The sequence below is a fragment of the Anoplophora glabripennis genome, unplaced genomic scaffold (genome assembly GCF_000390285.2).
Source record: "Anoplophora glabripennis isolate ALB-LARVAE unplaced genomic scaffold, Agla_2.0 scaffold585, whole genome shotgun sequence".
NCBI classification, from domain to species: Eukaryota; Metazoa; Arthropoda; class Insecta; order Coleoptera; family Cerambycidae; genus Anoplophora; species Anoplophora glabripennis.
Genome location: NW_019416661.1, coordinates 79,812 through 106,983, shown reverse-complemented (window position 1 = coordinate 106,983; position 27,172 = coordinate 79,812). Strand labels below are relative to the sequence as shown.

The 27,172-nt window shown below is 30.9% G+C and overlaps 1 protein-coding gene across 2 annotated transcripts in view; it reads right to left on the bottom strand.

The window, feature by feature from the left end:
- LOC108913166 (nuclear factor of activated T-cells 5) overlaps positions 1 to 25,936 on the bottom strand; it is a 223,322-nt gene extending 197,386 nt beyond the window's left edge. For both annotated transcript variants that reach the window (XM_018718653.2, XM_018718652.2), the window contains exons 1-2: positions 25,753 to 25,936; positions 2,214 to 2,270 (exon numbers count right to left, since the gene is read on the bottom strand). In XM_018718653.2, the coding sequence (XP_018574169.1) occupies positions 2,214 to 2,270; positions 25,753 to 25,834 (139 nt within the window). In that variant the 5' untranslated portion in view covers positions 25,835 to 25,936. The remainder of the gene's footprint in view (positions 1 to 2,213; positions 2,271 to 25,752) is intronic.
- Positions 25,937 to 27,172: the final 1,236 nt, after the last annotated feature.

Here is a 27,172-nt window from a genome sequence, read left to right as displayed (position 1 = left end):
TTAACATTTTGTTAAAGCTTTCCGTACGCTTTTTTCATTCTACGAATATTTTTTGGTACACACGAAAAAACGTTCCAGTATTGTTATGAACCTCAGCAAAATATCTAATATCTACGAGTACTAAATTGCTTTTTTTATGATCCTACAGAAAGAAGTCTATTTTACAGCAGATGGCGCAAGTGTGTTTAGTTAAGACAGATTGGGTAAAAAATAAAATGATCAAAAAAGGCTATGGTTTTATTGTTCGAGGCAAAGCTTTTCTATTATTAACACAAAACATTCCAATTAAATTATTAAAAAAATAATAATAAAATGTTCACCTTTGTGTTTTCGTAAATATTTAATTCCATCGAGTTAATCGTTAGTATGTTTCCAATGTACGTCAATAAACTAGGAATTTCCAAATTCCAAAACTCAAAAACAATTAATTAAATCAATGAGACCTATCTGCCTCGCCTATTTGCATAAATTATAATTATGTGTATAATTGAAATTTCATTCAATTTTTTTATATTTATCTTTTAAAAATATGTTTATGAGTGCAAACTGATATTAAATGACAAATCAATTCCCCGAATAGAATCGTTACATGGCTACAGGAACATGTCGATAAATTGAAATTAACATCGTAAACAAATTTTAATGGATATGCCAATGTGGTTTTAATAAAAAATAATCACAAATCCATTAATTAGGTACTGACGGAGTACGACGCGTGGTCTGATAAGAACTTTGATTGATTTAAGTAACATGCAGAACTTATAGGTATTATGGATGTACAATATTTTAATTTTATTTCAGAAAGATGCTAGTTATTACTAGAGATCGGAAATGTTAGGGCGGCTACAATGAACAATATCAAGATTACATCAAAACACAATATTCTGTTTCATCAGCTGTGATTGGTGCAATTTTTCACGAGATTCTATTCAACCAATCAGCGATCGCATTATCTCGAGTGTATACGTAACGGTTTGTCATTGTTCATTGTAAACGAATCATTAATATCGGTGACACCAAGATTTATGGAATTTTCGTCACCAGTACCAATCGTGCAATGCTGGGTTGCCTAAGCTCGGCGGTCACGTGGTTTGTAAACATTTATGAAGGTAATAATAAGTTCCAGTAAAAGTTAACAAAACAATTATTTCTAACCCGTAAGGAATGTGATTGCAGAAAATAATTAACAGTTGTCCTAAGTGTTCCGCAGTTAATCGTCTCTGGTGATCGGTAAATACCCATTTCAAAAACAAAAATGATCAACATGGCGAATGGTGGCGAAGCATCAACTACTTCAAATTTTAGTAATACCACATGCACATGTCCGCCTCTAGTCTGAAGCTTCGCATCGATCAATGTATTCAATACGTATCTAGCGGCACCCTAATGCCTGCCCTGTCGGCCTGGCGTGCTGGTTAAGAATGCAGGTTGTTTGCTGCATACACGGCGCGAAAGGCGTGGCATATCTGCATAATAATTCTTCTAATAAGCACGTCGTGAAAACATTGACTCAGAATTAGACCACGTGCCTCATTACAACCAGAAATGAACTAATACGCTCGGGCATCAATAAAGTCAACTAGCGAACGTTCGTTATATATATTTTTATTGCTTAAATTAAAATAATAAAGAATAGGGCATTTTATTATGATATTTGTAATCGGATCAAAGGCATGTTTACGCTACGAGAGCTCGAGATAGACTGTGAATAATAGATGTAATGTTTTTAGGGCGTAGAATAATTTAGGCAACGATCGGAATTATGTTTCTGCGCAAATGAAGGTCAAAGCTCATAAGATTTTGAAACAACTCTACAACGCATCGCCACAAAGTTTCCCATGTCTAGTTATTACATTTCAGAGGCGAATTGAAAGTAATCATGAATCATTGTTATCTTATCATCAGTTGTACATCTGCATATTTCTAATTATAAAAATTTCATTTCACAAAGGTCATCAAACATGCATAAGTAACTAACATGAAAGAACATTTAACAAATGTGTGTTAAAACTTAAAATAAATCATTTGTTAACTTTCATTCTATACTCCATAAAAGAAAGAAGAGTAATTAATACGCATTGGACTTGACATAATCTGTATGTCATCTATATTCATTTCGTGACGTAGTAAATAACTTCATGTATTCAAAGAATTTTTGATATGCCCCAATTTTAATTTAATTTAATTTAATTTTAACTGGCTTTCAAACATACCTGAGTCCTTAGAAGTACCCGCCTTGCTAGTAGGTTTCTCATTTTTCTTGGGTTCATCTGGAATAAAATTCAGAATTAAGTTGCTAGTGAGATTATGATCGACAAAAATACATCCCCTATCTACGTTTATTAAAATATTAGGTAAATATTCTAAATTAAACTATAGGTAATTTTTTTAACAGAACCAAATACTTCCAGTATGTTGTGAAAGACAAACAATTCCTACGCCATTTGTTGAGATAGAATTATAAGAAAACCTCTGCGTCACTTTCTTGGTATTAATCGCATTCGACACCCGAGGTAGAAGACATTGGCAGCGTGGCTAACCCATTATGGCGGATTGAAAAGTACCATAGAAACTGGTATTTACCACCCAAAGAAATGCGTTATGAATGTTTAAAAAACTGAGTTAATTGAGTAAAAATACGCAAAGGTATAAAAATGAGAAACAAAGACTATAAAATCGATTTGCAGTGTGCTGTCTCTTTCAAATTTTCTTACCAATTCCAGCAGGGAGTGATAACATCATACGCTTAACTGGGAAATATATTACGCACAAAATGATTAATATTTTAGAATTAAAAATAAAAATTTGACGAGGAATCACATTACCAATTTCAAGCAGACGTTGTGAAACTTGAACGAATGTTCTTCTGTTAGAGACGTGCCGGTGGGGAAAACGTCGACGGTAAATGCGTTGAGCTCTAGCAGAATTGCGGCGAGCCTCCCCATAAAGTAATTACATATTATCGTGATACTCGCATATGGTATACATTTTAAAAGAACAAGGAGAAATACTTAAAAAAAAGGAAATAGTTGTACGCAAAAAACACTCCGACACGGTCGAATTCCAGATACCAACTGAATTGCGTATTGATAGACAGCTTAATACCTCGTGTTAACCGCCGCGCCGTTATCACATTGCTCAATATCAATTTTATCGAATTTTAAATTTATTACAACACTAAATATTTTTTAGAATTAAGCATAAAGATGTTCAAAAAAGTGATAAACGTTGTATTTTATAGCATTCTATGCACGCAGTATGTCAATATTCCTTAATTAATCGAACTTTTGTACGTCAAGTTGGAGATTTTGATAATTTTTCTCGGAAATTGTTAAGTTTAGGACCCATATCATATAAAGTTTTTTGTTTATTTTAATGTATTCTATTGTCTGTTAAAATTAAGGCAGTCAAACTTCTAACACCCTGTATAATACTAGGTACTAATACATTCTATAAATGAAGCTGTCGAGCTGCATCCGAATGCAACTTCAGAATCGTTTAATCGCGTCAGATTTTCGAGATATCCTAACCTGCAACCGCGAAAAATACGGTTTTTCGATATAACTGAAATTATGTAACATCAATATACCCCATAAAACTCGTTAAGGAATCTAAAATTACTACTCTTCCCCTTCAAAATTCAGTTGGAATCGTTCTAATATCTTCTTTCCTCTCCCAGAAATCGTCTATTGAAATTGATTAGTTTGACATATTTCGATATTTGGAAACAGAAGAATAAAATTATACTGGTTCATCACGTTTTCATATCTTTTCTTTCTTTATTCCATCCACCACATTGGATCCGATTTTAAATTTTGTAATTCTGACTTCAGATATATAATCAGCAACCAAAGTTCCCTCGAAATTTTGTATCTATCTAATCCTAATTTAGAATATTCGCCATCTGAGCCTGTATTTCCTTCTCACTTTCTCGTATCATGCCCTCTCAGACAGCTACACGTTTTATCACCTTTGTAAGGTCGTAAAAAATTTCACATATATGTACATACTTAATGAAATAACAGTTCAATTTCGTGATACTTTGTTAAACGAAATGGAATTTCAATTTTAATTCTCGAGTCAACATAATTCACACCGGCTACAATACAAAATTTGAATGCGTAGATTCAACAAGTAGGAATAAATTTCCCCCAAGCCATCATCGCAATTGCCTGTTGGCATAGTTAGATCTGCTCAAAACCTAGTAAGTAACACATCATCATCTGAATGTAAATAAGATTTCAAATTTAAGGGGGCGATTTAGTGTGTATATTTTTACCGTGTAACAGAGCTTCAGATGAGGACACAAATCATCGAAGAAACTAACATAATTGAATATTATTATATATCAATGTATTCGCAATGGTTCCTGCTAGTGAGTGAGATAAATTTCAATGCTCATGAGAACAGAAGATTAATTTAAATAAATGCCAAAGTACCTCAATTTTATACATACTGTTAGTCTGTCAACATATTGCATTTACAACGGAACTAGGTCAGGCACAATAACCAAACTACTTCACTCACTAGAACGGACACCTAGGATCATTTGTATTTAATTTTCAGATTAATATTTATTAATAATTCTATAATTTGTGTCCTCAAGTGAAATGACAACATTTTACACACGACTCCATTTTTAGTATGTATCTAAACCAGAATTGTCGAGTTTCCTATACACAAGATATTTCTAACAATTCTCGATATAATTAGTTTGTACACTCTCTCACAGGTGTCGCTACCCTTGAAAATGAAAGTGAAAACACAGAGTTGGTTTATTATAAATGCGTTCTAAAATAAAGCATAATAAGTCTAATATTTTCTTTGATATACCTAGTAGTAACTAAGTAATGATTTTGTAAAGCTTAAATAGTTCGAAAATATAACGCATAAAAAATCAATAATATGTACTAATTTTTCTTTATTAAGAATAAAGATTAAATTTTACGTACAGGGTGTCCCACATAAAATCGTTATTTATGTTTAAATAAATTTACAGCTTAAAAATTAGCCTGGCTCAGATAGATTTCTTCTTCAATCTACAAATCTACAAATCTTCAAGCTACTTACCGGTAAGAAGGAAACCACTGGATATTTAAGGAAAAAAGTTACGACCAAAAAAATTATACATTCTTGAATATAAATATAACTAACACGATTTTAATTTCATATTGTCTTGACAATCAACTTTTGCTTATTTTTAGTCACTTACTATCGAAATAAATGAAATAAACCTCTGAGTTTGGAAACCGATATTAAGAAAACGTTGGGGCAAAAAATTTGAAATTTGGACCATATATAGCCTCACTATTACTCTATTGTGTGCTAAAATTTCAGCTGGTTTCGTTATCCCATTTGTTAGTTATTAATGAAAATGTTGAAAAAATCACGGTTTTCTGCATATAAAATTATTGGTACCTCTCACATTAACTCGTCGTAATTTTTTTGTTAACTGATAAAAAAGATCAAATTTTTACTAACGATAAGTCGAACTATTGTCTTTAATACTGTAAAGTTCATTTGTCTCAAAAGGTCTTTTTTTTTATTTTTAAGTGAAACATAAGGGAGTGCTATCTCCGTAAATATGGCATTCTTTAAAAAAAGAAAAAACTGACCTATGTAGGTAGCAAATAACTGTAAACAACAATTTGAAAAAATATGTTAAAATAATACAGTTATAAATATGATATTCTTAAATACAGTATCGGAATGGTCAATTGCGTTCACGGTCCGATGCAGAGTATACAGTATAGCCTTTATAACTGCATTATATTAACAAATTTTTTCAGATTGTTGTTTACGGAGATAGCATCCCCTTCTGTTTTGCTTAAAAATAAAAAAAGAGCTTTCGAGACAAATGACCTTCACAGTACTAAAGACGATAGTGCGACTTATAGTCAGTAAAATTAGAATTATTTTTGTCTAATTTTTTTTCCTGTTATACGTTTTCAAGCGACCTCTAAAAAATAAATATCAACGAAGTAACAATTTTTTTTCATTAAATTTGATCAACAAAATAATAGAAATTAATTACGAGACACTTAATAAATGTTTCGAGGCAAAATTTACTACCGCACTGTGAGTATCAAATATTTATAATTTTTTAATTTTTTTTAAATTTTTTATTTTTTAGAGGTCGCTCAACTCTGAAAATTAAAATAATTATGAGTGACCTTTAGAAATTAAAATATCGATTTGAAATTGTCAGAATCGAGATTTTTTTCAACCTAGAAAATGATAAAATAACGGGAAAAAAATTAAAAAAAAATTCAATTTTTGACGATTTTAGAAATTTTTAAAAATCTTGAGCGACCTTTAAAAAAATTTTTTGAGCTGATTTTTTGAGGGGGCTCTTAAAACATGATAAACTTACATATTTTCACAAGAGACACGAAAAAAAATCGTTTTTTTTTTTTTGGACCACCCTACTACATATTATTCTCCAAACGTAATTAGTAGCAAGTTTCTATATATTTTAGTAATTAGGCAGTGTTTTTTAAATTAATACGACTCACCAAAGTAAAAAAATAATTCAAGTTAAATCATTTTTACTGAAAATAGCAGGTAATTTACGTATCGGATTGTTAACGTGAAAATATAAACATTAGACTGTTGACTATTCCTGTTATCCTGTTATACGTTTTTTAAGCTTTTGAAGAAGAAACTACATGGAATTTTAAAAATTATATCTGCTTTTATAATAAAGGGATGGTAATTCTAAGATTGTTTAAGCTTATTAACTAAAAATTATTGCCTACTTATTAAAAAAAATATTATTGTCCTCGATAATCTATTAATGATTAATACAATCTTTACTCTCTTTCCTTATAAGACTGTATGTACACAAATTGGAGCCGTTCCTGAACAATCGGGCGCGAGGTCTGTTAAAATATCGCCCAGCCTAAATTATTAAACAACACACCTTGAAGCGTTGGCCGCTAGAGCTAGAGCAGCACTTGCCGGGGTACCGTTTCGCGATATTTTTTGTACAAAATCCCGTCCTTAATGAATTTCTAATAAACTGTACGACACAATTAGCAGGGATTGACGAAAATCTTCAGGATCATTCACAAAGTTTTTTTTCCATTATCAACTTTTCTTATACGAAATTATAGATTATATTTTAATTGCACTATCGACACCGAGTAATAAAACTCGTAAAATTAAGCACAATTTAACGGTACACAGTCAATTTACATGATAACATGTATTTATCATTTGGATAACCTAATTCTTGAACCAGAAAACATCAAAAAGTTAGGTCAAGCAAGCGAACCTTAAATGTGAACTGATATTGGCACATGAGAATGTATGTCATGTGTGACGCGTGAGAAAAATCAATGAATGGGAATTGAAAATAATATCAGTCACATGTGAGTGATAGAAAATAAATTAATTAAAAGAAAAATTCATTAGCGTTTTAAAACATCAAAATCTATTGCCCGATTCAAGCAGAATAGAACAAACAAATTGAAATGCAAATAATGTAAATAAAAAGTGTACTGTAATACATAGAAGTTAGTTAACAGCACGTTATTTAACAGCATATTATTCCTTATAAAAACAGAAATCCAAAAGGTCAAGAGTCCACAATTTACAAGACATAATAAACATGTAATATTAAACTGAATAGCTATAAAAATACATAATATGCAATTGTGGTTTCCTATCACCGGTTTCAAAATAACAATGATAAATATGTCACTTATTGAAGATAACAACTAATTTTCTTTGAATCTTACACTAATATATGTATTTATTCAAGCTACATAGCGGTTATAATTATATTTTACAGGTAAACGTGTGGTTTTACCCATTTTTATTTATCAAAACAACCATTATGCGAAATGAAGTTGCGGTACACAAAAGTATTTCCGGAATATTAATATTGTTTGTGTGATTTGATATTCACAATAAGAAAATTCGTTCGTAGGTACGTTCAATACGATAGTGAAGAATAATTTTTCCTCGAAGTCAAACCTTTTATATGAGATGTCTCTGTAAGATGAAATATTAGAAAAACATATCGTAAATGTTGTGTACATCATTAGAAATTCGAAAATAATGTTAAGGTCTAGTTTTTTAACTCCTCCTACTCTTACTAGAACATTCTTGTATGAATTTCTCTATTAAGCAAATATTTCAGCTCTGAGAAATCCACAACCGCTCTACTATTATATATTATATTTGATATATTTTCTAGGGGTAATAGAGTACCTTTAGAGAAATACATAAAAATATCTATAAAGGAAGTAAAATATAAACAAACATAACCCATTTACTATTCAAGTCAATAATTCGATAAGTATTCTGAAATAAGTCAAATAAATTGCAAATGAGAAAGCAAATCAATATCAAATTCGTGAAGCGAACAAGAAAACGCCACAAATAACGTTGACAATTTATATAACTAATTTCCTCATAAATTAATAAATCCATCGGATTTTACGTCTGAAAAAAAAATATATATGTCTATAATATTTACGGTATGCTAATCATTGGTAGAGAAAAATAATTTTTATCTCTTTTTTTACAACCTTTAGTTCAAAGACAAAATTGACAAGAACAATTTTAGTATCATCATCAAAACCATGAATATGTTCAAATATCAAATTCGAAGAACATAATCCGATGAAAGATGTTTTCATCTTGGACCTTTGATTGAACCAACGCCTACTAGCTTCAGAGCTTGTTTTTGTAGCGATGGCGACATTTTTGCGATATTTATTTTCATAAGGGGGCTCAAATACTATCAATTCCCTTTGATGTTCCTTCTAAGGACGTCTCACGATAATAAGGACGAACTGTGCGGTCTTTAAGAAAGATAGAATATGATACACTGAAAAGCATTTTCATGAAAATTCCCACAATTGTTCCTAAAATTATGACAGAATAAAAATAAAATGAAAATTCGACAATATATTTTAGAAAGAAGTCAAATTTGAATATATTATCTAATGACTTTTATTATACGGTTTCCTACAATATATCTAATAATTATTATTGTCTGAGAGGAACACAAAAAAGAACGTACTTGCACCCTTAGAAAATAAATTTGCCATCGGAAATGTTCCATAACTTCCAGTATTTTTAAATTGCCAAAAAACACCCCTAAACCCCAATAAGTGGCAAAAATTTTACATTCAGTATATTTCTTCCCATGGAAATGAGTCGATGCTCATTGCATATTTTGTGCTGTCAAAAACTCGATCAACCCTTGCAGCTTCTTAGTTTAGAGCTAACATAAAAAAAACACGTCCAAAGCCTAAAAATTTATAAATAAAAAAGGTAACGGAGTGTCTACTGCCCACTGCTACTAACTGCTTAAGACCAAAGAATGGCAGAAAACGACCCGTGTTGGAGGTACAGTAAGAACATGGCCAATGTCGCCCCTATTAAGTAGAAAGCGAAGTTTTAAGGATATTGCTGGCAGCAATATGCCCCGACTAGCATTGGATTACATTAGCAAATATCATTAAATACAGTTTCCTCGACCGAAGACACCAGACATATACCGGTTTCGAACTTGTTGCTCATCATCAGTATACCACAGGTGCAACGACCGAGCAACTATCTAGCTGCTTTAATTCCTTAATACTAGGAAAGGAGTAAGTACAACTAAAATATGCTACTGAATGCTACATCTAGTGGTCATTGTTACATAGGATCTATAAAGAAGCTAAAAGGTGACCCAAAAGAAACTCAGGATTTCATATGGAAAAAAAATGTTATTAATTAAAAAGCTGGCAAAGTTTTTACATGTTTTAAAGGGTAGACATTGCCATTAAATATGAAAGAATATATCGGACAGATGTCTTCAACGACTCATTTGGCATAATTGACTTCTTTTAAGAAAATACAGTATCACGCTTTGGGATATCGAATTTCTGCCTTTAATTCAGGAGTGGTATTCATTTGTACTTTACGAATTTCCACAGGCATGGCTTAAGATCGATATCGATATCGATTTCAAAAAACAATAATCACCCCTCCAGCATAAAATCCACACCACACTGTCACTCTCTGGGTATACAATGGTCATTCTTGAATGATCCGAGGATTGTCTCTGGCCCAAATTCAATTCAATTTTGCTTGTTATTAACATACCCACTAAGATGAAAATATGCCTCGTCGCTAAAGATCACCGTCCACTTGTTGACTCTTCAACATCCAATCAACGAATGTCCGGCGCATTAAATGGTCGTCTGGCTTCATTTCCTGGGTCAGCTGAGTCTTGAATGGATGCAAGTGCAGATCTTTTGATAAAATTGTGAATTTTGAATTTACGAGAGTTCCTTCCACCGAAAATGTCACGTAATTTGCGCAGAGTCTCAGCTACACACTCTCCGTACTTGTAATGAATTTTGACACACGTAAATACAGGACCGGCAGCTACAGAGCCAGTTTTAGTAAATGAATCGATGAAACATGGAAGTCAATTTTACCCATTACGTCCCATCTAAAGTAACATTTGGACGCAATGCCATGTGAAAGGTTCTCCGCGCGGTTTTCAACGACCAGTAAAAATACCGATCGGCAAAACAACGCCGGTGTGTAAGAGTATAAATAATATATGTGTTTACATTAAATAACGACAGGTTTTTCTAAAAACATTATTTGTTTGCGACTGAAACAACACTGTTATAACAATATGCTAGTAATTCATAAATTGGGAATTATTGAAAGATTATACATATATATTAAATTTAGGACATCAGAAAAACAGCAGTTCCTGGAACAACTAGAGTTTAAGACTTTCTGACGATGACCTTTGTAATTTTTGTGTGATAACTGATAACATGCTACAGTTATCTAGTACACAGAGTACCAGTGTTATCAAATACTATAAATAAAAATACTTATTACATTCAAGGTGACCAAAATTTATCACGCGTGACAGCAATGAAGTACTCTCATTTTGCCGATTGGTTTAAATTAAATTGTTTGAACGTCTGCCCCATTATCGGGTGGATATTGGTGAATGTAAATCTTGAAGTGTTGACTTTGGTTATTTTTATATCCATTTAAACTTAAGATAGTTAATTTTAGAAAGCTATTTTTAGACGCAGATTGTATGGAGAACGTCTGTGCAAAAATTTCACCTATTTATAGTTAAAAGAGTAGGAAACCGATAGTCTCAGGTTTCGTGAGGCTAAGCTAAGATACCATTAAATTTTATACTTTACGCATAAATGCAAATTATTACAAATTGTTTACTGGACTATAAGATACTTTCAAATTATACTTATACTTATATTGTAACATACACTGTAAAGAAAATGTATGATCTTTATGCTTCCAAATCAATTTCGTCGCTTTCAAAGTAATCCCCACTCGATATTTCCAACTCTCGAAACAGTCTGAAAAGTCCTTTTCCTGTATATTATTTATTTCCCCGATCGAGTCGAAACAGTGTCCGCGGAGTGGATTATTGTGTTTAGGGAATAGCCAGAAGTCACTCGGTGCTAAATCAGGCGAATACGGTGGTTGTGGAACGATATGAGTTGAATTTTTGGGGAAACGGTCTCGAATTATCAATGCTGTGAGCCAGTGCATTATCATAATGCAAAAACCAAGAGTTTTCAGTCCATAATTCCGGCACTTTGCGGCGAATAGCATCACGCAAACGACACATAACACTCAAATAATATTCCTTGGTCACTTTGGCCGATTGGAAGAAATTCATAGTGCACTACGCCACGATAATTAAAGAAAACTATTAACATGACCTTGATTTTTGTGACTTTGGCGTGGATTTTTCGATTTTGGTTCGTCATTTGCATGATATTCACTCGATTGATCCGCTGTTTCCGGATCGTTAGCGTAGATTAGAAGGTAGAATGATGCGACGCTGTTTTTCCAAAAAGTTTTGCGTTTTTGAAACCAAACAAGATCTGACGCGTCTAAGGCACAACTCTTTTAAAATGACATTTACCAACCTTTTGAAATGCCAGCACTATGAACAAGGCCTCTTATTGTTAACCGACGGTTTTCGAGCACAAAATCTTTGATTTGATTAACATGTTGTTCATCAGTTGACGCCTTCTCTACCTTCTTTGTAAGTCTTTGTACCACTTGTAAATATTTTTTGCGACATAACCTCATCACTAAAGGCCTTCTGTAACAACCTCAACGTTTCCGCGGCAGAATATTCATTCCGCAAACAAAATTTAATGCAAATTTGCTCAACAAAGTACGAGTAGCTCTGCAGCAATTGAATATATTGAATTGAAGCTCTGCATCGATATCAAGGACCGTAATGCCAACCTACAAAAAAATAATTATATGCTTTCATAATACCCGCGATTTTTAAATAAGTGATTCGCCTTGTTTTTTGGGCACAGTGGTATAATCAATATGCATTTTAAAGATTATATTTAATACTACATAAATGTTATATGAATCAAACATTTTTTTAGTTGCAAATTAATATTTACAAACATTTTGGACAACAAATAAATTCATTACAATTCGTAAAACGTATATACAGGATGTCCCGGTACTTGATACGAAAAAGTACAAATAGATGAAGTCAAAATAATATCAGTTCTTACAAATTTTTTTCATACGGGCCTTCGTTAACAGTTACAGGCCCACAAAGGTGAAAATTAAAAAGTTATTTTTATTTACAGTCTCTATACTATTAACTTCAACATGATGCAAATTTGGTGATCGATAACACATGCGTACTGCTTGTTTTTGATGTTGTAGGCGAAACTTCATTATGCCCAGAACGCCAGGGACGGACTATGCACAATGGCGTGTTATGTGTAAAGTGTGTTTGTCAAATTTTTTTAGTGAAAATTACATTAGCAGAGAGTAAAATTTTCAAGGCTCTTATTTTAAAAATATGTACGGTTATAACATAATAATAAATTATGTCGAATTCAAAATTAAAAACAAAATGGTGGAGGCGCCGCTCGATGTGCACTGTAACATAAAATCACAAATATTTCCTAAGTCTACAAATATTATTTGTTTGTACAAGAAAAAGCATTTCTGGGGTAGATAGGTATGTCTAATTTTATCACAATAAAACTTAATTCTTTTTAGCAATTCATCCTTTGCTTGTACTGGGGTTGCGTACACTAATCTTTTCAGGTATCTCCATAGGAAGAAGTCCATCGGGTCTGGAGAACGTGGTGGCCTTGAAATTCGGCCTCCTCTCCCAATCCATTTATTATTAAACACAATGGATAAATAATTACGTACATCAATATTGAAATGGGGAGGAGCCCTATCGTGCATAAACAAACGTTGCTTCGGGTTTCTAATGGAACATCATCTAATAGTGGGTGCAAATTAATTTGCAAAAACTCCAAGATAATGATTTCCATTCAGACGTTCCTCAAAAACGTATGGACCTTTAAATTATTACCCCAGAAGTACTTTTTGATAGTTTTCTTTTTTTCAAATTATTTTTTTAACTTATTAACTTATTTAACGTATTCTTTTGTTTTTCTATTTTGTGTTACGTGTAAAGTGTGTTTATCAAATTTTGTTAGTGAAAATTACATTAGCAGGCAGTAAGATTTTCTAGGCTCTTATTTTAAAAATATGTACCTACGGTTCTAACATAGTAATTGTGTAAAATTAAAAATTAAAAACAAAAAATGGTGGAGGCGCCGCTCGATGTGCAGTGTGACATAAAATCCTAAACATTTCCTAAACTGGGTATTATCGTTGGCATTGTTGGCAAGTTCTTCACGGAACTTATTTTTAATGCAGGCAGAATGCGATCATCTATGCAAAAATTCTGGGTCGTTAACCATTGGGCATAGTCCGTCCCTGGCTTTCTGGGCATAGTGAAGTTTCACTTACGTCATCAAAAACAAACTGTACGTATGTGCTATCGATCACCAGATTTGCTTCATGATGAAGTTAATAGTTTAGAGACTGTAAATAAAAATAAACTTTTGATTTTCACCTTTCAGGGCCCGTAACTTTTAACGAAGGCACGTATGGAAAAAATTTATATGAAGAACTGATAGTATTTGGACCTCTTCTATTTGTACTCAACTTTTTTGTATCAAGTACCGGGACACCCTGTATATGAATTCAAGAAAACTTGTACAATCGAAATTAATTATGAACTTCCTTAAAATATTTAATTCTATAAGAGAGGCAATCTGGAAATATTCCATAGCATATGTATGAGCGAAGAAGCTTTCGAAACGTTAACAAAAAAACTGTATCAAATGCGAAGTGTTCAAAATTGTATAAGGTCTGTTCCAACAAGAGTCAGGGATTGGTTCCGAACCGTCAGAAATGTGCATCCAACTAATTCTTGAGATATATTCACTGAAGACACATTTAGAACTTAGCTGGCCAAACATTTCGAACGGTTCGGAACCAATCCCTGACTCTTGTTGGAACAGACCTATAGGCAAAACTAAGTTTAATAACATTAACCTACGATTGATCCCTATCTGTACTCTGACATTTAACTTTTAATTTTTCTAGATAGTGTATCATGATAGTCTATCATAAGCGCAAACTTTGGAGACACGAAAAGAAAGTGTCATTACTGTTAGTAATGTTGCAGAAACAATTCAATCTACCTACTTTGAGTTTTTATTTTTACATATTTTTGTAGTTATTTAAAGAAAACTAGATCTATAGCCCATTCGCTTCCAAATACCCTGTAAATTTTTTCTCCTTCAGACTGCAAGATAAGTTTCTAGGTTCTTGGAGAGGTACTGAACTTTTTACTTATACATACCATTTTGAATAGATCAATGAGAAAATTAACTAACATTATAGTAGTAATTGCTTTTGACATATTAATGTTTTGTCTTCAGACTCGACTCATTAAAGATAAGGTCTAAGTACTTTCACAAGTCTTGCACGTTCAAAAAATAAATTGCCCGATTAAATTAAATGCGAAACTTAAGCCTTGACGACTGTGATGTCAGAGAGGGGGATCGAATTAAATTTGCATAAACAGATATACTACGATATCCAGCAATTAATTCCCTGCAGTGATTAAGCCAATTCCAACAAATTTTAATTTGCACCCATGAAAAATTCTCCATTAGACGATTCCAACCGCTGAAGAATTATTATTGGCATTATTGAAAACAGTAATTTTCAATTTGGGTAGATTAGGATTTATATGGGACAATCTAAGACGATAAAGACGAGGCTTTGGGAATATACAAATGATTTGGAAGGGCATATATTTATTTGCGGGTTCTTATATGTATATTTCACCACAAAAAACTTCACAAGTGCTTCAAAAAGAACTCATCACTGCATTACATACGTTTGTGAATCGGCATAGAAACACAATAAAGGAGACTCTAGATCAGTGTGATAACGAAGGTCAGATCAACAGGTAGTATTTTCCACCACAGTAAAACGTTGGGAAACGTCTATATTTTAAGACGGTTAAATATATTTTTTCCTTTCTCTTTCGATTCTGAACATTTTTATCACTTTTATCTCGCGAATAGGTACTGTCAAAAATGTTGTCTAAAATAGGCAAAATTCGAAAATGACGGATACCTATATTTGCTTATTGCATGATAAACCCAAAAATAACAAGAATCGACTAATTTCGTAAAACGAAAATAATCAAAATCGAAAATAGGAAAAGTAAATTTTTTCCAATAGCGTTCCCTGGAATTTCACCAATATGTCCGAAATTTTCGAATTTTGGCCAGTATCCGACAGATAAAAATAATAAAAGAGAAAGATTCAGGAATTTTCCCCCGTTTTTTTCTGAGACTTTATCAATTTGGTCAAAATTGGCCAAGTCAAATATATGAAAAATGGCCCAAAAAATTCTGACACATTTGACCAATTCTAAAACTTTTTTGCCTCTTGAGATTTTTCGAGAAAACTTGCCTTTCTCGAGTAAAACCGTCGGAAATATCTGATGACACTATTTTCAGCCGCCATTTTAGTTCAACAGATTTTTTGCACGTTCCTATTGGTTTTAACCATGTGTCTTAGTCATAAGGTCTTCAAATCAGGATACAAAGATTGAAAATTGGAAAAAATTGCAGTGTTTCTCAACATGGAAGACCGTTTTCGTGATCTGAAAGAGCATTCCCAAAAACATAGTCTAGTAGGTTTGATTTGATTCCTCGCCCGGGTGCAATGGTGCCCGTGGTACAAATATACCTCCTCCTATTTTGAACGTTAATGGATTAAATTTGCCACCAGAAATATGTGAAACTTCCCTGTCTAAATATATAAAGGTTTTTCTATTTCACTTTCATGAATATTTGATGCATTGTTGCCAAAGCGACTGCTTCATATTTATAAATTAGCATAGCTCTTTCAGTGCTATATTTCCATTTTAAAATGTAAATATGCAACATTTAAAATGATAATTAATTAATTAATTAATACAATTTCGTGTAATAATTATTCTAGATTCATTATTATGGATTGTAATTACTCATTTTAAAAATATCTATGAAGCAAATAATATTAATAGTATTTAATTTGAGTACGCTGTAATACCTGAATGATTTATTATGAATTTGAAGACATTTTTCATAAAAATTTCGTTTGAAACAGAAGAAATATATAGTGATAACCTGCTCATCGAATAATATACTGTTACTTATTACTACTCTATTATCAATTAGAAAAACAAGGCTCTTTACGGCAACCTTCACCTTATATGACCTGTTTTGAGTTATGTCACAATATACCACGTGGATGAAAAGTATGCAATAAATTAAGTATTTCTATTTTACGAAACAATAAAGTTTCATACTTCCTCGAACACATCCTTTTTTGCATTTTAAAGACACTTTCTAGTGTACCTCCGCATCTTTCACGTTCAACTGTTTTTTCACTACGGATAATCCATAATAACATGAATCAACCCATCGCATAGACAAATGTAAATATTTACATATTTCTACACATCATCAAATCTTATTCGTTACATCCGGAAATTGCATAAATAATCTACTATAGGTACATTATTAAATTGAGAAAGTTATATTGTACAAGAATTATAGTTCTAATAAAAAAAATGTCAACACGGGCGATTGAACGTAGAGAAGGCTGTGAATTTATTCCATACTTTTCTCCCGCACGGTATATATTTACCTCAAATAAATTATATGAGGTACACATATGTAAACTTGTTAGATCGACATTTGGAAAAAGTGTGGAATTTTTATTAGAAATTATTACATAAGCTAAAAATAAATATTAATTAATTACATAAAAAATTACACAAATAAAAAATAGATATTCATTTCCATGTTTTTATGCTATCCATTCATAGTAATATATTATCCCTAGTATTAGAAATTAAAAATAAGTGAAACATTGTACCGGTGGTCTATGAATAAAAACACAATAGCTATAGGTTTTTTTTTGTAATAATACTTAATTAATATTATTTTCTTATACTCGGCAATAATAACTATAATTTTCACAGAAATTCATTCTATAAATTCTCTGAACACTGGATAAGGTTTGAAAGAATCGTTTCCGGGTACATTCCACACATCTGAAGAACTTGATATGCAAATAAGGTTAAAAATATATACAGGATGTTCCAGGACTGACAATAAAAATTTAAATAATGAATTCTACAGGTAAAGATGTGACTTTTTTCTCCTGTGAACATGTCCTAAAAAGCAGGTCTTCCAAAATGTGGCTCTTTAGTTTAAAAAAAAAAAAAATTCTTGATTATTCGGTAATAATAAGTCATCAAACTAAACTTTGCAAGTTTATATGTTTTGCATATGCTCACTCGATTCTGAGCCACAAACATTTTTAAAAATAATTAGGGATGGTTTTATATTAACAACATAACAAGAATAGGAAAAAAACAATAAAAATTTGGTTTTATATTTGCATTTTTTTTGAGCTATCATTTTTGGCAAAATACGACTCGAATTATTTCGTTTTCACATGTTGAATTAAATTGACATATGAAAAATTGTTTGATTGACTGGTCCTTAATTAAGTTAGATCGTACTCAATAAAAGAAACTAATTCAGTTTTAACTTATCGCCAATGAGTAATCAAGAAATTTCACTTTATAGAACACATGCTCCGAAAACAAAAAAGTCAAATTTTTACCTGTACAATCCACCATTTCATTTTGTCATTAGTTGGGGCAATCTGTATGTACATACGAATACAAACATATTAATTTACCTGTATTTCAACGTCAAAATATATTTCCCAGAGAAAATGTAATTTGTTGGATACATTTTATATTCAAATGTATATTACAAGTATTCGGTACAAATAATATAGTTTTTTTACACAGTGGATTTGTTTTGTCTCTTTACTTCCATTCTGCATCCAGCTTAAAAGCGTTATTTTTGAGGTTAAAGTAATACAATTCTTGTTTAATTGGGTATTTCTATCACGAAGAAAAGGAAACGAAATTATAATTAAATATCCACTTACGCTAATCAGTCAGTTTCCGTTTTTAAAACTTTTCATTGAAAAGTATTCGAAATTATGTACTTCTGTATGTCAAATATTTCAAATTAACCAAAACCAAGTTTATAAACTCAACACTGATTAAGATACACCTATTTAAAGTTTCATTTTTCAGTTTGCCTTTTTTATCATAATAAATAAAAACTTAATAATCCAAAATATATTATGAGCTTTTAACATCACGTTTACAACTTGTAAATTATATTGCTACTACCGGTATAAAACTATTTTACTAAAACCGAATTTTTGGTGAATGCGCCGGCATCGCAATCAGTGCGAGTGATTTGGACATCTAAAAATTTATTTATCGCAAATATTTCTCAGATATTTGTTACAGCAGTTCATAAAGAAGTTCTTTTTTCTTATACATATTTACTAAATTGAAAAAAACACGTCAACAGATTCAAATTATAACAATAATTCAAAATGTACGGTGCAAGACGAGAAAAACTGAACTTTTTGTTAAACAAGTGCCGCAATAAAGCAATATATGTGTGTGACCTTCTTTTCATACTAATTTCAATGTAATTAAAATTTGAAGCATTTTAAGATTTATGTCACAGCTACGTATAAAAGACTATGATTTATGTACACTGACATCTGTTACCGATACCAATATCAATCTATAAACTAAATACACGTACAAAAAACATCTAGTTTATTCAAATAGATATATCGAAGCTCGATTTAGATTAAGGTTAAAGCATTACCTGTTGTTTGCATACTGTTATTGTTTTCACAATGAAACTGCCACGAATAAATTTATTAAATTATTAAATTTTTTATCAATTTATTTAAAAATATATATGAGTCATCTGTACTCTTAAATTTATTATCTATATCTCTGTTTTAGGTATTAAATTTGCTCTTTATTTGTTTATTTATCACAGGTTTTAATGCAGAAACAACTTAAAACTTCAATAATTTTTATCGAATAATTTTAAAAGATCAATTAGAAAAAATATCTACCTACTCGAATATGTATTACACTCGAGCACATGCAAGAAAGCAAACCATCTTAGACTATTTTCATTTTCAAAAATATATATTATTCAGACATTACTGTGACAATTTTTTGTTGTTTTGCTGTTCGTTGCAATTTGGTAGAAGCCGTTTAGGCATTAGACATCCAGATTACATAAATAGCAAAACAAATTTACCCAAACAAACAAAACAGTATTAAATTATTAATGTAATATTTCATAAGGCGTATATCAGGAACGTTTACATAACACATCCTTTTTCAGCAATTGAATTAAATCGACAAAAACATCCTACAGAAAATTACGGTTGCACCTCGTCGTTCCAGATATTTGTTTTTTTTTTCTGTGGTGCAGTTTTGGATTCTCCCATGGCAACCTCGACTGACGTCAAACGACACCAAATAAACATGGAGTCGATGTACTGGATCTAAACGCGACTACATCATCATAGGCGTACCGTTTCACATGGTACATATATGCAAAGGAAATAATATACCTATACAAATGAAAAGGTCAACCAATAATACATTTAGTTGTGAAAAAAGTTATGAGCTATAGTTCCGACTTAATAAAATATCTTCCATTATGAAAACAATTATTTTACTGAGGAAACTATTTTTAAATCTAGTTTTTATTTATAGTGCCTGGTTTATATGTTCATAGCAGAAAAAATGCCAGACTATATTGCAATTAAAAACAGTTTTGGGTTTTCAAATAATACACGATATAATTTTAAAGAACTAAGCTGTACAAAATTTTTTTTAAAATAGAGAACAATTTACGACGGACTATTCGGTAACTGTAGTACGAAAAAGTGCCCCAAATAAAATTCGAATCAAATCAGTTTCTTTTTATTCTCATAGTAAAAAACAACATTATGCTAATTCTAGGTTATTTATAAGTGAAATTACTTTAGTGTTGAATTTTGAGAAAAACTAAAATATGTGAGAATGAGGAAAAACTCAATTCTTGTTAATATTATGCATTTCTGAACACAGGGTGATTCGGAATCATAACTTATATTTAAAAAAAATTATTGTACAGGGGACTCTTACAAATACAATCTTGTAAAAAAAAAATCCAAACAAGCAGTTCGAAAATGATTTAAAAATACAAATTTTTTCTCGGAAACTATGATTTTACAAAATTAATACCATATTAACACCATTTTTTATGAAGCATCTATTCCCATTTTTTTTTTGGATAAGTTGTGAATCACCTTGTAAATGCAACACAAATTTGTGTACAAACATATACCGACACGCAATCTGCTGTCAGACAACAAATACGTTTACCTAGTTAATATTTTGGTAACTTTTATGTTAAAACAAGTTAAATATTATCCCAAGCTTGCGACGTCTAACTTCCATAATTACTATATTTCTATTTGAAAGGTATTGAAGTAATGCACAGGCTTTTCATGTTCAAACTAGTAGTGAAATTTGCGAAGATGCTGTAAATGTCATAAAACAAAGAACATCAAATAATATGAAAAAAGTACGATTTAGACCCAATATTTGTTTTAAATGGGATACTCTGTACAGCTATACCAATTGCAGACAATGTTTTGAATGTTACTAAACTTATTCGCCTCTTCCAACTGGTGCAAATAAAACACATAAAATATTTGCATCATAAATAATATTTGGGCATATCATCATTATAGGAATACTTTAACACTGACGCAAATGTATATTTATGCAGCCAAATGATATGACAACAAAAACACAATTTACTTATTGTTATTCTCTTTTTGCACAAAGGTCTTCAATTAATTGCTGCCTAAACTTTAACAAATTTCAGTAAATAAAGCCTAAACAATTTTCAATCCCTCCCATTTTTTATCTGTTTTAGGTATACATTAGTCAAACTATTTATTGTCTATCTAATAAAATATGAACACTTTTATTGTCTATCTACCAAAATATGAACACTTTTGATCATATTCAGTTTAAACATCAAAAGCAAAAGAATTTCAGAGAAAGAACCATTTCTAAAAACAGACATTAATGAATATATAATTTCTACTCTTGTTTCTACTTAAACACATGTTACATAACAACTAACTTAACTATTTATGGAATCTAACAATTGTTCCCTAATATATTCATGCATTTTTAAAATTCATGCATATTTAAAAATTCAACAAATTTTTAAGAACTTTGAATCTAACGTCCAAACGAAGCAATTTCGGATGTAGGCGGATTAGACTATTTTGAATCCATGAATCTCTGATGTTCAGTTTTAGATATATGTTCGGGGACCTGTATATAAAAATAATGTAAGAATAAATGTATACCCTGAATTTGGTCAAAATAAGTCGCATAACAGGTCAAGGAGGAGTCACAGTAAATACATTTCCCACATTACATAGTTACCTTCCTGTGGAGAATCCTTGAAATAATTTATTTACATCTACGCGTTCCAAGCTCCAGTCGTACCTACCTGTAAACGGCGTAAAAATATTTATTTTTGTCGCAGACCGGTTATATCCGGACGTAGCCATATTATAATTTATTCAACGGAACGGGTCAACCGACTTATCAATATCATTTTTTCAGTTTATTGACGTAAATTTTTACCTTTGAATTCGGCTGGGCAAATCAATGTACTATAAAAATAAACTTGTTTACCGAACCAGCAGCAAACAAACAAATTCTCGCGTATTATTTATTCGATTCTTGGCGTCATTAATGGTTAAATTAAGTGGCCGATGAAATTTAAGTTAGACGAAATAACTAACCTCAATAGATGTTCAAGATAACCTCAAAACTAACAAACCTATTTCATATTTTTGGTTAAGTGCAATAAGTTATACGTGTGATGAGAAATTGTCCAAAAGTTGACGCCAATTAATTTTGACAGTGACTTGCAACATTTGTCAAGTGGGATCGACTTCAGCTGTATTTCACAATGTCTCAAGATCCGTTATCTAATCATTGAACATAACATAAAAAGGCATTAAAAACATAGGTAATCGCGGATTTTCTCCGAATTTATTTATTTGTGCATGACACTGTTTTAAGTCATTTTATTTATTTTGAAGAAAATTTAAAAATTAAATAAACCCCTGCTGGTAAAATAAATCAGCCAAATATTGATATTATTAAAATATTTTTGCAAAATACCCAAATAAACAAAGAAAAAATAAGTTATATTTCGTTACAACTTATCGACAAATCTCCTGATCAATAATTGAGCTAAAAATTTAACAATGTTTTAAATAGCCTCTAGATTTAACAAATAACAACGTAAAATCTGCCTTACATACAAATTATGATCTGGGAAAATATCTGTTTTCTTTGCAAATAAATTCCTTGAATATAGATTTCAAAAGCAGAGTTGACGAAATATGGGCAATATGGTTTAAACTGATTAAAAACACTCCTCAGATGATTTTCTTCGTAGTATTTTAAAATTATTATAAGCAATATACCTACCCGACATGCTAGATATAAGTCTAATTGTAAGTATATATTTTTAAGTCAAGTACCAATTGATAAAAGAGTAGATAACATTTATAAAAAGTACTATCACAACAAAAATCTACTCGAGTTAATTCAATTACAAAAAACAGCAACTGGTGTTGTTATCGTAAATGTAACTGATTTATCGAAAATATCAAATACATGTTTTTGTCATTATGCAGAGTACAACTTGGCAAAAATAAAGAAACGTATTTCAAAACGTTCAAATTTTTTTTATATACAGTGTGTCCCTTTAAGTTCTCTACAAATGGGTAACTTTTTTATTATCAATTTTACGAAAAAACCGTATCCTTTATAAGATCTGCTTTTTGAAAAAATGGTACTAAACTTTTCAAACTTGAATTAGCATATACAGGGTGGCAGAAAATTGAATTGGAATTGGAAAATGGAATTTGACAAGGAAGAAGTACAATTAATTTTTATTTTAGAGAAAAATGTAATGGGGAAAATATTACTTAGAATTAAAAATTAAGTCTAAGTTTAGATTCGTAAGGTCCTATTTTTTGTCCATTTATGTTCTCCATAACAGGTAACTTTTTTATCAATTTGACGAAAAAAATATATTATTTATAAAAAGTTCTGCTTTTTGAAAAAATGGTATTAAATTTTTCACCTTTCAGAAAGCATATACGGGGTGGCCAAAAATGAAAAATCGAGCATAGAACGTGAATATAAGACTGTTTTCCGGCAATATTGAAACAAGATATTTTTCAAGCCCTCTGGAACAAGTCAGTCTCTAACTAGTTACACCAAAAACACCTTTGGATGAATAGATTTACGCCGCAAATAAATTGCATTCAATATCTAATAGTTGATTAATGTTTATATTTATTTTCAAAAACACAAAACAATTTCAACAGTAAACTTTACATGCAAATAATTTAAATGCATTTTTTGTCACTGTATTATGGAAAAGATAATTCAACTGCCCTTTTCTATTTTTTTACAACTGAACTGAACATTTAAAATTATTTTTTGAATAACTTCTGAATCACCCTGTATATAATTTCATGAAAGTTACACTAAAAGATTTGCATGTTGTATCAAAATATTTATTTATTAGCCATATACAAGGTACTAATCATGATTTTTTTTTAAATTATGTATTTTTGGAGTACTTTTATTTTATTGTGTATTATGTTACCCATTATCTATTAATGTTTTTTTAATTATGGTTACGATAACTTAAGTATAATTTCCAGTGTTAATTTTTAGACACGTAGTTACACCCTGTAGGTATATCCATGTACTGCTTTTCAATATAAAAGTTTGTAAAGTATGGAAGTTCATTTAACAAAAATTGTTAACCAAACATATTATCTATTGTGTCTACGCGCAATTCTACCAGAAATTCGAAAGGTTTTATGCTTACTAATGCGCAACATGCATCAATTAATTTATTTACCGAATTGTAAATAGTATTTTAAACAGTCTTAACTGCGTTTCAGGAACAAATATTAATTTTTTTTAATAACAAACAGGCTAGAAATCAAGGCCAACATGTTTAAAAAACGCACATGGTAATTTGTTTGTTTCGTGTAAAAACCCACTGTAGATATTTTAGATAATTTAAAGATCAAAATCTCTGCAAAAGCAATAGGTAACCAAAACTATAATATTAACCAAAAGGTAACAACCGAAAGATGTATGTATCATGTTGACTTAACTAGAAATATAAAGATGCGCTTTCAGTAAATGGTTTACAATTTTTCTAAAAATTTCATGAAATAAAGAAACCTTTGCCATTTTCGGTAGTTCGTTGTGACAAAACCCTGGAAAAACTTAATAATTACCTATGAGTTTAGTGTTCAAAAGAGTTTTTGCTTATCTACAAATAAAATTTTTTTAACACTAAATTCCCAATATTTTCCGTTTGACGCAAATTCTTACCTTCGATTGGGTGAATCAAAGGATATGTCGAAGTAGATAAACAAACCTGTTTGATGAATAAATATAGCTATTCCGCAAATATCCTCACAACGCAAAGAAATAATATTTTTCATTAGCATTTGAATGCCACAGTTGTTTATGTGGATCCAAACAATATTAATTTAAAATATTCATGAAATATGCACAGTTTAAACGCTCACTGAACATTATAAGAGTTTTTTCTTCTAGACATGTATGTAAACTTTTTGGTGTAGTTCTCGAGAATTAAAACTCATTTAAAAAATTATTATTATAATATGGGTAGGTTTACTTACTTCTAAATTTGTGTAATAAACTGTTATTGTATATTATTGAGATCTATCCAAAAATATTATTTATTTCCAGGGGTAACACGTAACCATTCAAACAACACTAAATTAGTACAATGAACAAATTAAAAAAACTTAAATATTCTAATACACGATAATTTTAAATTGTAAATGTCTAAAGATATATTTGGTATTATTCAATTATCCTTCAAAATCAAAGTGCACTCAAGTAATGTAACAATCAAAATAGGGAATAGGTGAGGTAAGAAAAAATGTAAGTACAGCCCTGTCTCCCTATTGCAACATAACCTCACAAATAATTTCATTTATTTAAAAATGGTTAATGTAATACGAAAGCGATTCTGATAACAAGATTATCAGATAATTATCTGTTACAAAATACATGAATACAAACTTGATATTCTAATATTCAACATATCCATTTCTTTAAGTTGTTAAAGATCCAGTAGATAATTTAAGCTTATTAAGGCAGGAGACAACGAAATTACAAATTAACTCAAGTACGCTTCTTCTATTTTGTACTTTTAAAAAAGAGGCATTCTTTGTACAATTGGGTCTAGATAAATTACAAGGTCAGAAAAAATAAGCTGAACAGAGCAATTAATAAGACCTAAACTTATAAACACTCACCGGTTGCATTTTTGGTAGTTTTGGACTGTTTCTGAAGTTTCTTTCCAGAAACAGAAGGCTTTGAAATGCGTTTTGGGGGCATTGTATACAGATTTCACTTACTAATCCCGTTACACAGTAAATAAAAACAAATATTGTTAATTACAATAACACAAAGCCGCCATTAATGTTTTTCGATGTAGCTGATTTTCCTGAACTCTCATTGGTTATTCGTTTCTGAGAGGTCCACGTGTTCAATTTAATTTTTCTCTATATTTCTTTAGAGTTATCTACTTTTTATGAATTTGTTATACATTATCATGGTGAAATTATTTAATGTATATCTACATTATTTTTATATTTTTCAACTACAAAAAACGAAATCTGCAATAAGGAGCCATTAGTTTCTGGGAGTAGCTCTTAGATGGCACGAAATGACTACTGATAATTAAATCGTGGAATATTATAGTCCTGTTCGTTATATGCTACTCCTAGTAGCTCCAAGAGATCTTGCATCGTGAAGAGTAAAGAGCAGTGACGTCACCAGATCCAGTCCTGTTTCGTTGTGTCTGCTTGACGTACTCCAACTCAATCGGAGTAATTTATCAGCATTCGTTGAAGCCGAGCACAAAATCTATGTTGTTTGCACAGAGTTGTTTGTTATGCAGGAGTATTTCACTTTGATCAATATCATTGATCTGGTTACTCTGTCATTTATGCTGGAGCAAAGGGAGTAAAACAACTAGAGCAATCAGCTGATTTTCCACATGACAAATTATTTATGACATATTCACAATCTTCGTCTAAACCATGTTGATACATTTTCCAATCCATTTTCTACTTTTTTCACTAGTAGTTACGCCAATAAACCTAATAAGTTTTCCTTATTCATGTTGGATAACAAAGTTGCTTTTTGTATACCTAAACAGAAGAAAAACTGCTAAAATACCCTAGATAAAGTAAACTTAAAACACGCACGTATACATCAAATTAAAGCATATGTTATCATACAAAATTTTTGTATAAAATGTTCAAGTCGCCTTAATGAACACAAGCAAATTACTCCAAGATCGACTGCTCAACTTTGTGATCTAAAAAAATCTGGTGATGTCACTGCTCCGCCTCTTCATGATCCAAGATCTCTTGGAGCCATAAGTAGCATCCAACATATAACGAACAGGGCTAAAGTAGAGCAATCACATCTTGGAGTAATTTATCTGTGTTCATTAAGACGACTTGAACATAACCTATAAATTTTTTTTTTATAACCTATGCTTTTTGTTATATACGTGTTTTAAGTTTACTTTAGCAGTTCCTCTTCTGTTTAGGTATACAAAAAGCAAATTAGAATAAAAAATTCATACAATTTTGAAAAACCATAACCTATTACCTTGACAATGTCCATATAAAATTTTTCAGATCTATTCTTATGAGAAGAAAT